Source organism: Aythya fuligula, chromosome 15 (genome assembly GCF_009819795.1).
Source record: "Aythya fuligula isolate bAytFul2 chromosome 15, bAytFul2.pri, whole genome shotgun sequence".
Lineage (NCBI taxonomy): Eukaryota > Metazoa > Chordata > Aves > Anseriformes > Anatidae > Aythya > Aythya fuligula.
The window spans coordinates 2,030,161-2,043,107 of NC_045573.1; the positions used below are offsets into that span (position 1 = coordinate 2,030,161).

The 12,947-nt window shown below is 45.2% G+C and overlaps 1 protein-coding gene across 1 annotated transcript in view; it reads right to left on the bottom strand.

The window, feature by feature from the left end:
* Positions 1–12,947, bottom strand: part of LMF1 (lipase maturation factor 1) — a 185,193-nt gene that overhangs the window by 159,611 nt on the left and 12,635 nt on the right. Inside the window, exon 2 of the mRNA XM_032197862.1 lies at positions 11,260–11,270. Coding sequence (XP_032053753.1) covers positions 11,260–11,270 — 11 coding nt within the window. The remainder of the gene's footprint in view (positions 1–11,259; positions 11,271–12,947) is intronic.

Genomic DNA, 12,947 nt, shown 5'->3' on the forward strand with positions numbered 1-12,947 from the left:
CTTATCTCTTTCGACTAACATAAAATATGTACCTTGGCTCACGCTCACTTCCTGTATGCGACTGGGAAGAGGATGGCTTCACACTGCGGTTTCACCCAGTTTAGAAACGGAAGAGAAGCCCATGAGAAAATTATTTCACTAGACTAAAAATAAATAAATCAAATTAAAAAAAAAAAGTTTGAGAGAACATGGCGGATGCAACGAGGAGGTGGTCAGAAGTATCTGGCTAGGTGGCATGCTCCTTAAAGAACGATTAATAACGCAGAATACTTGAGTGCTGGGATGCTATTTAAGAAAACAAGGACACCCCTCTCAGCCCGCTGCTGAAATGCGCTCAGCTCAGCAGGAAGCAGATGCCTCAGCTTCTCCTTCTGTGCAAAGATGCCACAAATAAGAGGAAAATGCACAAGATATTTCAACTACCAGTTGCTGCAGTGATTTTATGACAGATTTTTATGACAGTGTGTCTAACACAATGCTTTGGGGATAGTAAAAAAACATTGCACCTCTGAAGCCCAAGTCCAGCTGCAGTGGCTTTAGGATACCACCCTACACAATTCAGCATGCTAAGTCACTTTTTTTTTTTTTTTTTTTTTTTTTAATTTAAGGACAAGACACAGAGTTTCAACAGTTTCAAAAATATTGATTCAATTTTTCTGATCCAGGAATCTGTTCGAACCAGCGCATTCCCGTGAATCATTTCCATTTCAAGGAGACAACATTCTTGGACAAAGGGACTTTAACAAGAAATCCTTCGACAGCTCCTTTCATGTGGTCACTTACTTTTGCATCAATTTCTGCAAAGACAGTGAGGAGTGACAGTTTGTTCCCTGCCACGGGGAGATGAAGGAGTCCAGCACTTAAGAGGAAGATCAAACTTGACCTCTGTCTCCCATTCCATTAACCAACGCCAGTACTTCCACCAGTCTTTATGAGTAGAGGGAACACAGAAAATGCAATAAACTTCAAAACAGACTTGTGAAGAAACACACAGGTTTCGACAAGGGACGCTGCCAGCATAAATACATAGCATAGCCTCTAGCCCTCGGTACCATTGAGCAGTCAAACAAATACCCTTAAGATGACTTAAAAGAAAAAAACCCACACTCCTCCTCCCAGCAAGAAAAAGGAGACAAAAGGAGCAGATCAGAGCACACTAGGATGTGTGTCCTGAAACCAGCCCTTTGTTTTATTGGTCAAGTCGCTGGATTAGTGCTGTGTTTTAAAGCTTGGCCAAAAAAAAAAAAAAAAAAAAAAAAAAAAAAAAAAAAAAGTTATTACTAGATACAAACGGGCAGGAATATTAAAGCGTTCTTCCTCCTTCTGAAATGCCATTTCCATTTCAATGCTGTTAACGACGGTCCCTCCACATCTGTGTTTGTGCAGTTGGGCTTTTGCACAGGGACATTCAGGGGACGTTGCAGCTTTGCTGATGAATCTCCAGACAGAGCCTTTTAGAGCCTACAGGCGATTGAAAAAGACAAAAGACCTACGCCACTTAATCTGACCCCAAGTACAGTGCATTTCTGCTCAAACAATCCTAACGGAAAACATCCAAAAATCTACGGCATTCCACTCAAGCTTCCAAACTCCAGATCAAATCCAGAATAAAGGATCAAGAATAACCCAACAGAGTTGGCTGCCTTGGAGAGGTTTAGGGCCCACCTCTTGTTGACCCTCCTCACAGGTCCACACACAGCTTTCTTCTGCTGCTCTGAGATACCCAAAGTCCCCAAACCTCAACCTTTTAATTTGCAATTCTGCCATATACCTGGGGAACACCCAGCCAGGATCAAGCCCCGCCAGCCCCAAGAAGAACGTTATTCCAAACCTTTACATTCAGAGCTGTAATCATCCTCTATAAATTACTGCCATAAAACTTTCATGTGGTGTATATCAGGTCAGAGAAAGGGCATTTGAATGGTTAACCAGACACACATAAATCAGGTGCACGTTAGAAATGACAGTGCGATTAATGAAAAAATAAAAACGCCAGCAGTTCCTTGGATGTCCTTCAGTTTATTATTATTATTATTCAGGGGTTATTCTGCACATCAAGGTTTATTTAACTTCAGAAAAAGGGAGAAAAATAAAAATAAAACTTGTTCTGCCCTGCCAATATTGAACTTTTGATCTTGAAGACAACTCTGCCCATCTCTCGTCCTCTTTCCATCAAAAGCCTGGCGATATTGCAACAAATTTAAATAGCCCCTTGCTGAGAAGCGTCAGCCTGCTGAAGCCAACAGGGTCACTGAGCTAAACCATTGTTTTTGCTGGATTCTCCCCAATGTGTCCTCGCTACAAACCAGGGGAACTTTACCATCACCTCCCTCCCTCCCACGTTTCAGGTGTGTAACACTGCACGGTGCCCTTTTGGCTTGCGGCACCTTCACAGCAGACCTGACTACTTTCTAACAGGTAAAACCAAGCAGAGGGATTATGCTCGACATGGACATTTGTGACAATCGGCAAATATTGCAGGGCAAACAGGACTGCCATTATCCCAGCTTGGCAGCAGGGAACAGATCAGCTTGCAGCAGCACCCTCAAGATCCTTCAAACACAGTAACGCATAGGCAAGCACTACAGACAAGAAGGTACTGCTCAGAAGCAGAAAAAAGTATCGGTAACTCATAGTAAGGCAAGGACAAAATAAAGCCGACATCCTGTGCAATCACAAAAGCTCTTAAAAAACAAGTCCTATTTCAAAAAGTTGTCGGTTCTGTTGCTTAAAAGCAGAGCAAAAGGAAAAATAATCTTATAGTGAAGTATTTACAAGAACAATTTTTGTGGCTATTGTACGAGGTTAGCCTTGCCAGAATACTTTGCTCCACTTTTGCAGAGGGAGAATTCATGATTTTGTGTGATTGAATTGGAGCAACCGAAAGGGGGAGAAGCAGCAGCTCCCAGCAGTCCCTACAACTGCTGCAACCTCTCGCTAGCCCACAGCCTGAGCAAGGTCAGAGCAGCCCCACCTGCCTGGTTACCTTCCAAAAACCTGTCTGTGGCGGAGGACACGGGTGACAGCACTGCAGATGGCACTCGTGCCCACCCCACACAGCCCCATCCCTCCTCACTGCTCAGTGGGTCCCGGATCCGAGTAGATCCCTTGCTGCAGCGGGGCTGAGCAGGTGGAGGTCTGCTCTGCTCAACCATGCTAACGGATGCTGAACGACGAGGATCTTATCGCTGAGGTCATTGAAGTTCCCACAGGCTTTTCTGAGGGAGCGAGGGAATTAATCATACTCTCCTGGCCACACTCCAACTGAGTAATTACATTTGACCTCCCCAAACGCCCCCAGACAAGTGGCACTGTGTTCAGGTTACCCCGTGTCACACTGAGCACTGCCCATGCTTGGACCATATGAAACCTCGCCCCAAGTGGTGGGAGCCTTTCGGTGTTGGGCAGAGTTTTCCTTGCCTACAGTGAGCTTGGAACAAGCTCGGGATCCTTTAGCAAAGGAAATGCCTTCTTGTTACACAAACAAGTAGCAATCAGTCCATGCTGGAATGTTTGGATGCAAGTCAAATCCTCCTCAAAAATTTCAGCATGATCAGAGCTAGCTTTTGTTCAGATGTACCTCGCTATGTATATCGGTACTTTTAGGATGTTTTTCATCTATATTTTTTAGGAGCTGACCTGACACTTACTAATCCAAGTCTCGTTCTTGTTTTTGCATTGGAAGCAGCAACTGGGAGCATTGCACAAAGTCACAGGTTAATGGCAAGGCTTAACACAAATCCACCGTAAGCTCATGATAACAGATAACAGAGATGCTACTATGAGATAAGGAGAACTACTACTGGCTTTAAAACACACACAAGTGAACTCAGTGCCAGTACTGAGCTGTTCAGGTCTATCTGTGAAGAGAGTCATTCTTTTGTACCTATGGCAATTAAAATGAGTCAAACTGCATCACCTGTCTTCTGCTGATGCCCAGATCTAAAATAAAGACACCTTCCCTTTGGTCAATCTTGTTAGAAGGACAAAAATCTAAGCAGACACTGATACCATTGCAGTAAGTACACTAAATAATTTACACTGTAAAGTAAGGGAGAACCACCCTTACACCCCTGAAAGGGAGAATGTGTTTTAGAAGAAAACGCAGGGGTTATAAAGCTTTGCATACAATACCCTTGCTATTTGCACACAGATTTGCAAAAGCAGAAGCCAGGATTATAATTGCAAATTACTACACCTGCTCCAGCCAAGCTGGGCACTGGTGTTGGATCCACGTGAGAGCATCCAAGCGCTACGTGTGAGCCCAGCACTGCCTGAACAGGGGGGTCCCTGTCGCTGCTGCTGGCAGGGACAGAGGCTTGCTGCATCTCCATGCAGACTGCGTCCAGTCCTGCAGCCCAGACTGAACAAAATGCCCCACAGTTTTCCGCAGCTCAAGAGCCATACCTGACATCTGTGTCCCTGGACCTCCAAGGCCTCTTTTTGCTGCCACATCGTTAATTCCTGCAGCTGTCACCCCACAACAGATTTTCAAGCAGAACAAACAGATCCCTAACAAAGATACACACACACACACTTTGCATTTCCACCACACCTTTAATACTGGGGTTTCAAGGGGATGAGGCAGCTCAGCTACCTTACAAAGCGATGCCACCACATCCTACATGGGCACGCTGCCACGCTGCTGGCACGTTCACTGCTGCTCACCAATGAATTTATAAAGGTTTCAGGGGGTTATGTTGTTATATGCCAGCTGCAGGAGGGCTAACAGCAACAAATCTATTATATGGTGAGCACATCCCCAGCCCAGTCCAAAGCCAAGGCACGGACTGCTCATCCACATTTTTTGCAATCAGACTGAAGTAGGAGGCAAGTCTCAGCCACACCAGCAGCAGATTACTATCTTAAAGTATGGACAATGTTTTTCCAAACCATGGAGACCAGGATCCAACTTCTCTGCTTTAAAAGTAATACTGGAGAAAGCTTCCTTTAACTTAACCTCAGCAATGCATTAGTGCAGAATCCTTAATCAACAAGAGCCCCACTCTTGCTAGTCACCCAATCCAACCTCATTTTTTCAGAGGAATATCTGTGCCTGCAAAAAGCATTTCTGTTTGTTTCCTTTTTATTAAAGCTAGGACAAAAGTCAGCCACAAGAGCTGTGGAGAAACAATTTGCTTAGGGAAAGGGCTTCCCAGTTTCTGCAAGACCAGCGTTCCCATTCCACCCACTTACATTCCTGTATCAAGAGAAAATAAAATCACATCCGCAGGCCAGTCATTGGTTACACAGGTCGACATCCAGGCAACATGGCAAACCGCTGAGAGAAAATTACTTGCACAGAAAGATTGTGTTTGAAGAAGTTATGCACTCGTTCCAGCACCACCATTTACATCAGTCCTTGTTAAGAAGTATTTTATCCCTTAAAATCATTTGCATAATTGCCGCAATCAAAGGCAGTACTTTACTGTAATAACTTTAATGGCAGATTTTTCCTTAAACATTCTTTTTAAAAGGTGCCTCCCAAGGTTGGTGCATCCATATGCCAGTAAAAATAAAGACAGGAGGTGACACTCAGGAAGCGCATGGTGTGGAGAGGGACCGTGCTTTTTGTTTTGTGCTTAATAATAACTGATGGAAAAATAGGAAGCTTGTCAAGCTTCGTTCAGTATATACAGCAGTGACTCCCAGGGCACTGGGGCTGTACCAGGAACACAAGGACAGCCAGTTCAGCAGACACAGCAGCAAAACGTTAAATACAGATCACAAATTGTGCAGAGTTTCATGCTGTCAGCTCAGTAGCTGCTGACATCCACAAACAGGCAAGATACGGTATGAAAAATATCTAAAAAAGAACTGGAAGCCCCATCTCCAAAGATCTTGTGGCTTTCGAGGGAGATGTTGCCTTTAGCCTGGATGAGCAGGGCAGGGGCAAGGATGCTGGAGGAGCAGCAAGAAGGTGACAGCTGCTCAGCACTTCGGGCCGTGGGACTTCCAGAGCAGCTTCTGAAGGAGTTGTTTCAGCTGAAGCTGGAGCTCTGGCCTGCTTCTCTCAGCTGCACGGGCACATTAGCACAGGAACACTAAGACAAGGGCTACAGGGCTTCGGTAGCATTGCAAAATGTATATTTAAACCTGGCAGGAACCGTGGGCCCAGGCTTAAAAACAGAATGCAGACCTGGAGCAAACATGCTGTGATCCAAGGGGTGGCTGGAGGCAGAAACCAGCCGGGATTCCCACCCTCCTGCTCCAAGTGCTGTCCTGAGGCCGTGTCCTCCCCTTACCCAGCTCTGCTTTAACCCCAGGGCTCCACCAACACCTCCAGCTTGGTGCTGAGATGCTCCTCGTGGGAAGGGACCAAGGGCCAGAGTCCCAGGAACACCACATCGACGTCCAAGCAGGGGCACACACCTCACCCGGCCAGCGGAGGGCTGCGGGGGGCACTTCTGCTTAATTAGGGTTCGCAAACGAGAGGGGCCTGGATGAAGGCACGCTGCCCTTTAATGCAGCTCTAATTACATTAAACCAAAATGCTTTCGCGAACATGGAGAAAGGCTGGGGAGAGAATCAGACAAGCTATAAATTAAAGCAGAGGATATGAATACCATGCAGGCTGCAGTGTTAGGGTTAACGTGGGTCTGGAAACAGTTTAGTGAAAACCTGGTGTGGCTAGGGGCCAGCTCCAAGTTTAGTTGCTTTGGGCTAATCGTTTCCTTCAGGCAGGCTACTCTAGCACACTAATAGGTTTTAATAAAAACTTCCAATTGGGCCAGTAAACCCCTCATTAAGCTGTTTTTAAAGCATGAATTTAAGAGCGGCGAGGGTAAAAGGTCACGAGGAGTATTTAATTCACAACGGCTGGCAAAAGGTGCTGTTGTGATTGAAAACACCAGAGTTCAAGTGTCCAGGGCCACATAAACATCCGACTCTGTCACTAGACCTGGTTAAGTGACAGCTTGAAAAATAGATTTAATAAGACAGAGAGAAAAGTTTCCCACTCTTACACGAGAAATAGGAACAGCAGATCACGATAATAGCCAGGAACAGGAACAGTCGCTAAGCCAGCCCCGTCCCTCCCATCGCAGCCGGGGGGCAGGACGAATAAATAGCACCGAGGGCCATGTGGGTGCCCAGCCCCACAGCGATCCCCAGGGGCTCACCAGCCTCGTGCTGCAAGGAGAACAAAGTTTTCCAGGAGTAACAGGGACCAAGGCACCCTCCACGTCCTCCTGCCCATGCCTCTCCCATGTGCCGACCACAACGAGTGCTGCCATGTGCTAGTGCATGCGAACAAAGCCTCTCCTGGTGAATTCCCTCGCTCTTAACACCTCTGAGATCTCAAACCCACCAACAGACACCACAGATGGGTCTGCAGGAATGAATGGCTTGGTTGCAGGCTCAGTACAGCCCAGACCCGTCCCCATCCCAGCACGCCTTTAAACCATGCTTCAGACCTGAAGTTTGGCCTTGGTCTTTCCAACTCGCTCTCATTTTATCCTGCACCCCCTGCGCTGCTCGCTAACATAGCGCAACTAACAGGAAAACTTCACCCCTTCCTCGGGAACACGTTCCCACAAAGGAGAAACATCTCCATCTTGTACTGCAAAAGCCAGAACCCCAGCTGTGCACTCTAACATTTCATTTCATGTCAATGCACATCTAAAATTCAAGATCCCTGAAGACCTTTTAAAAAAGAATCCTCCTCGGAACAATTTGCATTGAAGTAAAGAGTGAGGATTTAGCAAGTAATGGAGAATTACATACGCTCTGCTCTCAACTTTTTATTCCACTCCTAATCAAAACACATTTCATCTTAAATTCTGAGATAACAGATGCAACAAAACTGGGGGGCTGGCAGAGGTACGAACTAAATTATTTGCTTATTCCTTGTTTGCAGATGATGGTAAAAACTGGGAGTTTAATTTGAAGTTCAGTGAACCTCTGACTGCCTTCTCTCCACACCAAAAGTACCAACATTTTACTGTCAGAGGACAAAAAAAAACTCTTATTTGTAAAATATGCTTCCAATTCTAGCCATACAGTTGGCCTGCAAGGATCGTAGAAGCAAGGCTCTCTGGAACCATCCCCAAGGAAACATTTGCTTTGGCTCCCAACAGGACACTTTTGTGCATCAAGAGTCAAATAAGATCAGCTGTTTCTCAATCCTTTCTGTTTAACGATCCCATTGATAGCCAGAAGGTAAACAGGCACATTTCTGTCTTTCCTGCACATTCCTTGCTAGGAATTCACATTGCTGCTGAGAGGTATCCGATGACCACGGAGACAGCAGTGTAGAGTCAGAATCTCCCCGAACGGTTGCATCATTTTCCCACAGCACACCTGGATTTCTGCTCCACGGAGAGACTCAGCTCTCCGTTACAAACTGCACAACCTTTGCAGCTTTTCTGCAGCTCTGCTTAGCCCTCCACTGTCTCTCACACGTCCAGCAGCACTGCTGTAGCATCTCAGGCCATACATCGTGCTGTCAAGCTGTCTTCTGAATATCTGGGGCTACTTAACGCAATAGGAAGGCAGAACAAAAGGAAGAGGGCAAGAAAGCCTGTAAGAGAGCATCATCTTTTTCAAAGCCTCTGTTCAAGCAGAGATAATAAATCACCACATGAAATCAGTCCCGCACACTGAAAAACAATGTCCCTGGGGGCATCTCAGACAGAAGCATCATTGGGAACTACTGTGCTAGAGGAGCACACCCTGGCTCAGAGGGGGTCAGAAACAGCAAAGCTGTCAACACCATGGATCTGCTGAAGTAGCTTTAGTCTTATTCTACGCCAGCAGAAAAGATGTCCTTAATTTTAAGGAAGATAACAACTTGACCTTGCTGGTTCTTTCTAGCCCCAGCATCACAGCTGCAACCTTCAGACAGAGTGAGACTTGCTGTTTCTGGAGCTGAACCAGCCTCAAGGTGCCAAAACGAGTCAAGGCACTCAAACAAAAAAGGCCAGGAAGGAAAGCCCTGGGGACAGCGAAGCTAGGGGAGGAGATTCAGGCTGAGGATGGCTCTGCCATACCAGCTCAGCTCCCCAGGAGCAGCATGGCCCCGAGGCATGCTCTGCAGAGGGCAGGCAGCACCTCCAGCCTCCTGAGACTCCCGTCAGCTTCAGCTCAGCTTGGCAGGACTGAAGCAGTTCAGGGTGCTCTGGCCAGCAAGCAGTCCCACTGGAGCACAGTCCATGCTCGACCTCCAGAGTACTGAGTTGCAGAAAACAGGGACAAGAAGGAGCCATCAGGTCACGCACAGCAGGGACCCGGCCCACCTGAGCAGTGCCTGTCCGCGGGGAGGGACCCGATGCAAAACCGCCACGTGCCCACTGAAACACGCCGTGCTACATCTAAAGCCACATTTAGAATAACAATAAATAAAGCCAAGAAGTTATTACAGCCCAGCTAACTTCAGAACAGCTCCAGCTCCCCAGCTGGTGCCCGTGCAGGATCAGCATTGCAGGGCATCTCTTCGCCTGTCGAAGGCGAGCGGTCCGACACGGCCGGTGCTGCACGCCGTGAACACCGCAGCAGGGCTGTTTCACAGCTCGTTCCCTAAGTGAGGAGTGTTTTTAATAACTGTTACCTGACAGCAGTGAGAGCAAAGAGCAAAACCTGTGGCAATACCAGTTGATCCCATTTGGCCTAACAGCTTGTTGTTATTTCCAGGCTCTGGAGTTCTTTAAAATTCATAGGGACAGCCTGCAGTTTTAATAGAGGCTACCAAAATCCATCCTAAGATGTATCAAAAAAGCACACTTCCTGGAGGGGAATAGGAAACAGTCAGCATTTACAAAGACCTCTCCAGGAATTATTTTTTTTTTATTATTAAAAAAAAAAATCCCGCTTTGAAGTAGATGCTACCAAAGAATAAGGCTTCCAGAGCTCAGCAATATTTAATGTACTTCTACAGCAATGGACGAGTGTTGTTGTTTCAGCTATATTATAACAAAAATATTGTGGTTTTCCTGTACTCTAACAAAAGTAGCTCAAGATTTACATCTCATTCATCTTATTCAGAAAAAGTCCGTAAGCCAAAAAAAAGGGAGAGTCCCTACTGCGTACAAAGGACTTCAGGAGCCCTCACAGGGTGGCTCTCCAGTCGGCACACAAAGGGACAGAAATGTAAAATAGCACTTAGGAAAGGCAGTTTTTCTACAGCTATCGGCGAAAGTGGAAAACACACAGAAGACAAATAATTTGGGTTAAAACTGTGATGGGTGTCCTCACTAACTCCACTACAGTGAACATTCGTATTGTAAAATCCAGCTGGTTAAAATCTCCTCGTTCTGCTTGGAATGATTAGCTAAAATACACGGGAGTGAGAACAATTCTCCGTACTCCTCTGCTTCTCCACATCATCCTTCTGATCTCACATACACCCGAATAGTAAGTCCACTTATAACTTATTAAAATGACCAACCTACACAGGGAGATGGATACAAATCCCTGCAGGGGAGGCATACCTGCTTATCAGATTTGCAAGCCTCAGTAATATACCCAACACAAACGGACTTTACTCTGGTGCCTTATAATAGACCAAAATTTTTATTCGTGACTGGTTTCCTTTCCACCTCACCTATCCGAGGGACCGAACACCAAGCGGAAAGCATGATCAGGCATAGCAAAAGATGTTGTTTGGGGACATTATGCCATACCATCGTTCCTTCCCCCATAAAGTCGGAAGTACTCTAGCTGTTTTCTTAATATTTCCACAGAGAGGAACAATTTTTCTACTTCGATTTCTAAATTTCCATTTAGACTCTGACTGTAGATTGGAATACTTAATGCTGAAACAAAATCAAACCTGTGCAAAGCACAAGTCAATCTCCCAGAACTCCAAGGAAGCAATAGCTACATCTTGCACAAGCAGGAAAAAGGATAAAATGAGCATGAGGTTCTTGATGTTCATACGAATCATTAGCAGAAAGGGAATTAGAATTGCAGAGATGCAGATTCCCTCCCAGCAGATGTCCTTCAGATCTCATTTCGTTTGGTAGCCTTGGGCTTATTTAACCATTCATCTTTAATCACCCTCTGAATGATGCTGTTGGTGGCTACACAACCCTTCCACCAAGCCTCCCTCGGTCTCAATTTACAGAATTACTTCCAGTTTTCCTTTCCTTCCATTTCTGACATTTAGGCAGAGAAAAACAATGAAAAGCAGAGAATAAAGACAATTGTAACTTAAACATTTGACAGAGGGAGAAAGAAAGCTAGAGTAATGTAAAAACTACATACCCACAAATGCACCAATAAATTATTACTGCAGAATTTTTCTCATTTTTATTCACTTACCAAAGGAATACCTGCAAAACAAAATGGAGAAAAAGCAAAAAAAAAAATTAAACTCAGTTGTTCAAACATGGGGACTTATGCCTCATTATTACTTTTATTTCAAACTTCACACAGGTTTTGAATTTCAAAACATCTGTCAGGGAGTATGAAAACATGTCTGAGCCACGCAACGTGCAACCCAGAGGCACTAAATGGCAAATTGCTTCTCAAACTGCCCTGCTGACTGGAAAGGCAAGAGCCAGTTAAACCCTTTTGGGGAAGAATTAAGCTGTTATTCAGCACTCCAAGCAAGCAGTCACCTATCTTTTTGTAAAGATGCTAAAGCAGCATTCTCAAAAGAGACAGCGCCGTCCCAAATCCCAGCTGGTAACACCTGGGCTGAGCTGGCTTCACAAGGAGCAGCTCCTCGCCCGAAAAGCAAGAAGTTGCCTTCTGCTGATAAACTTTTTTTTCCTCTTTTTCTAAAGCACAGAGAAGTCTAGCACCGTGTCATGTGCCAGTTGAGTGCTGTGCACTTCTGCTTAGCAATCCCCCGTGCTTCAAAGCAGCACGTGCCTGCTGCACCACCTTCACATCAACACACCCCGGTGCATCATGTAATTCTTTTTTATTCAAATTAATTTCTTCATTGAGATTTCCTTCAGCCTTAGCTGCTTAGCATCCTGATAAACGGGATGTCTCCTGAAGCCTATTTTGCTGCTTTCTTTTGCTCGCAAAGCCACAGCTCCAGCAGCACCCATCTGCGAGCACAGGGCAGGGATGTTGGGGCTGTGGATGTTGCTGCCAGCCCCGCAGCACCGGGAGCTGGACAGGATTTGTGCTCGCAGGGCCGTTAGCTGAAACTGGGGCAGGTTCCCTAATAGGTTTCCTCCCATTAGGGTTTCAGTCCAGGGTTTTATAATTTTTATCTGACCTACACCCCCAAAAAAAATAAATTAAAAAAAAAAGGAAAAACAACATCCACCCAAACCAAAAAAAGTCCCCTAAATATTTTCTATTTTCAGAAAATTTTCTCTTACCGGAAGTATCCTATTCACAAATCTTACACCATACACAGGTACCTCAAATAGTTATTAAAAAAAACAGCAACACAACACAAACACAAACTATCGATTTAAATATTCTGCTTGATATTTAACCATTTCAAACAGGGCTACCGATGTGTAGAGAGCAATAACTTCAAGATGCACGATAAGTTCTAAGGTTGTTAATAAAAGGGGCTCTTCATGAAGATATCTGTCATTAAGGGCAACCTGACTTCGCTGTTCTCCACCACAGTTGTGGCGCAGTTCAACACAAACTTGTACGAATTATTCTTATTTCTTGGCAGAAGTAAAGAACCCCCTGAGGCTCATTTAAAACACACACACAGAGACACGCACAAAATGAGGAATTAATAAAATATTGTATTCTTCTGAACCACACAGTTTTCTGACGTGTGTCTGTTGCTGATTACATCAATCTAGGCTCCATAACTTGTCATGTGATGACAGGCAAACACTTGTGAATTTATTTCTCTGAAGAAGCTTGCAATACAAATGCCAAGGAAACCAAAGAAAATGGCCAACTCCAAATACATAAAAGCAGCAGGGCTTCTCGCAGAGATTTTTTTTTATAGGTACAAGCAGGCAGGTACCTAATTCCCCTGGACTTCAGACTGTAGTTTGGAACCTAATTGCTGTTTTTCC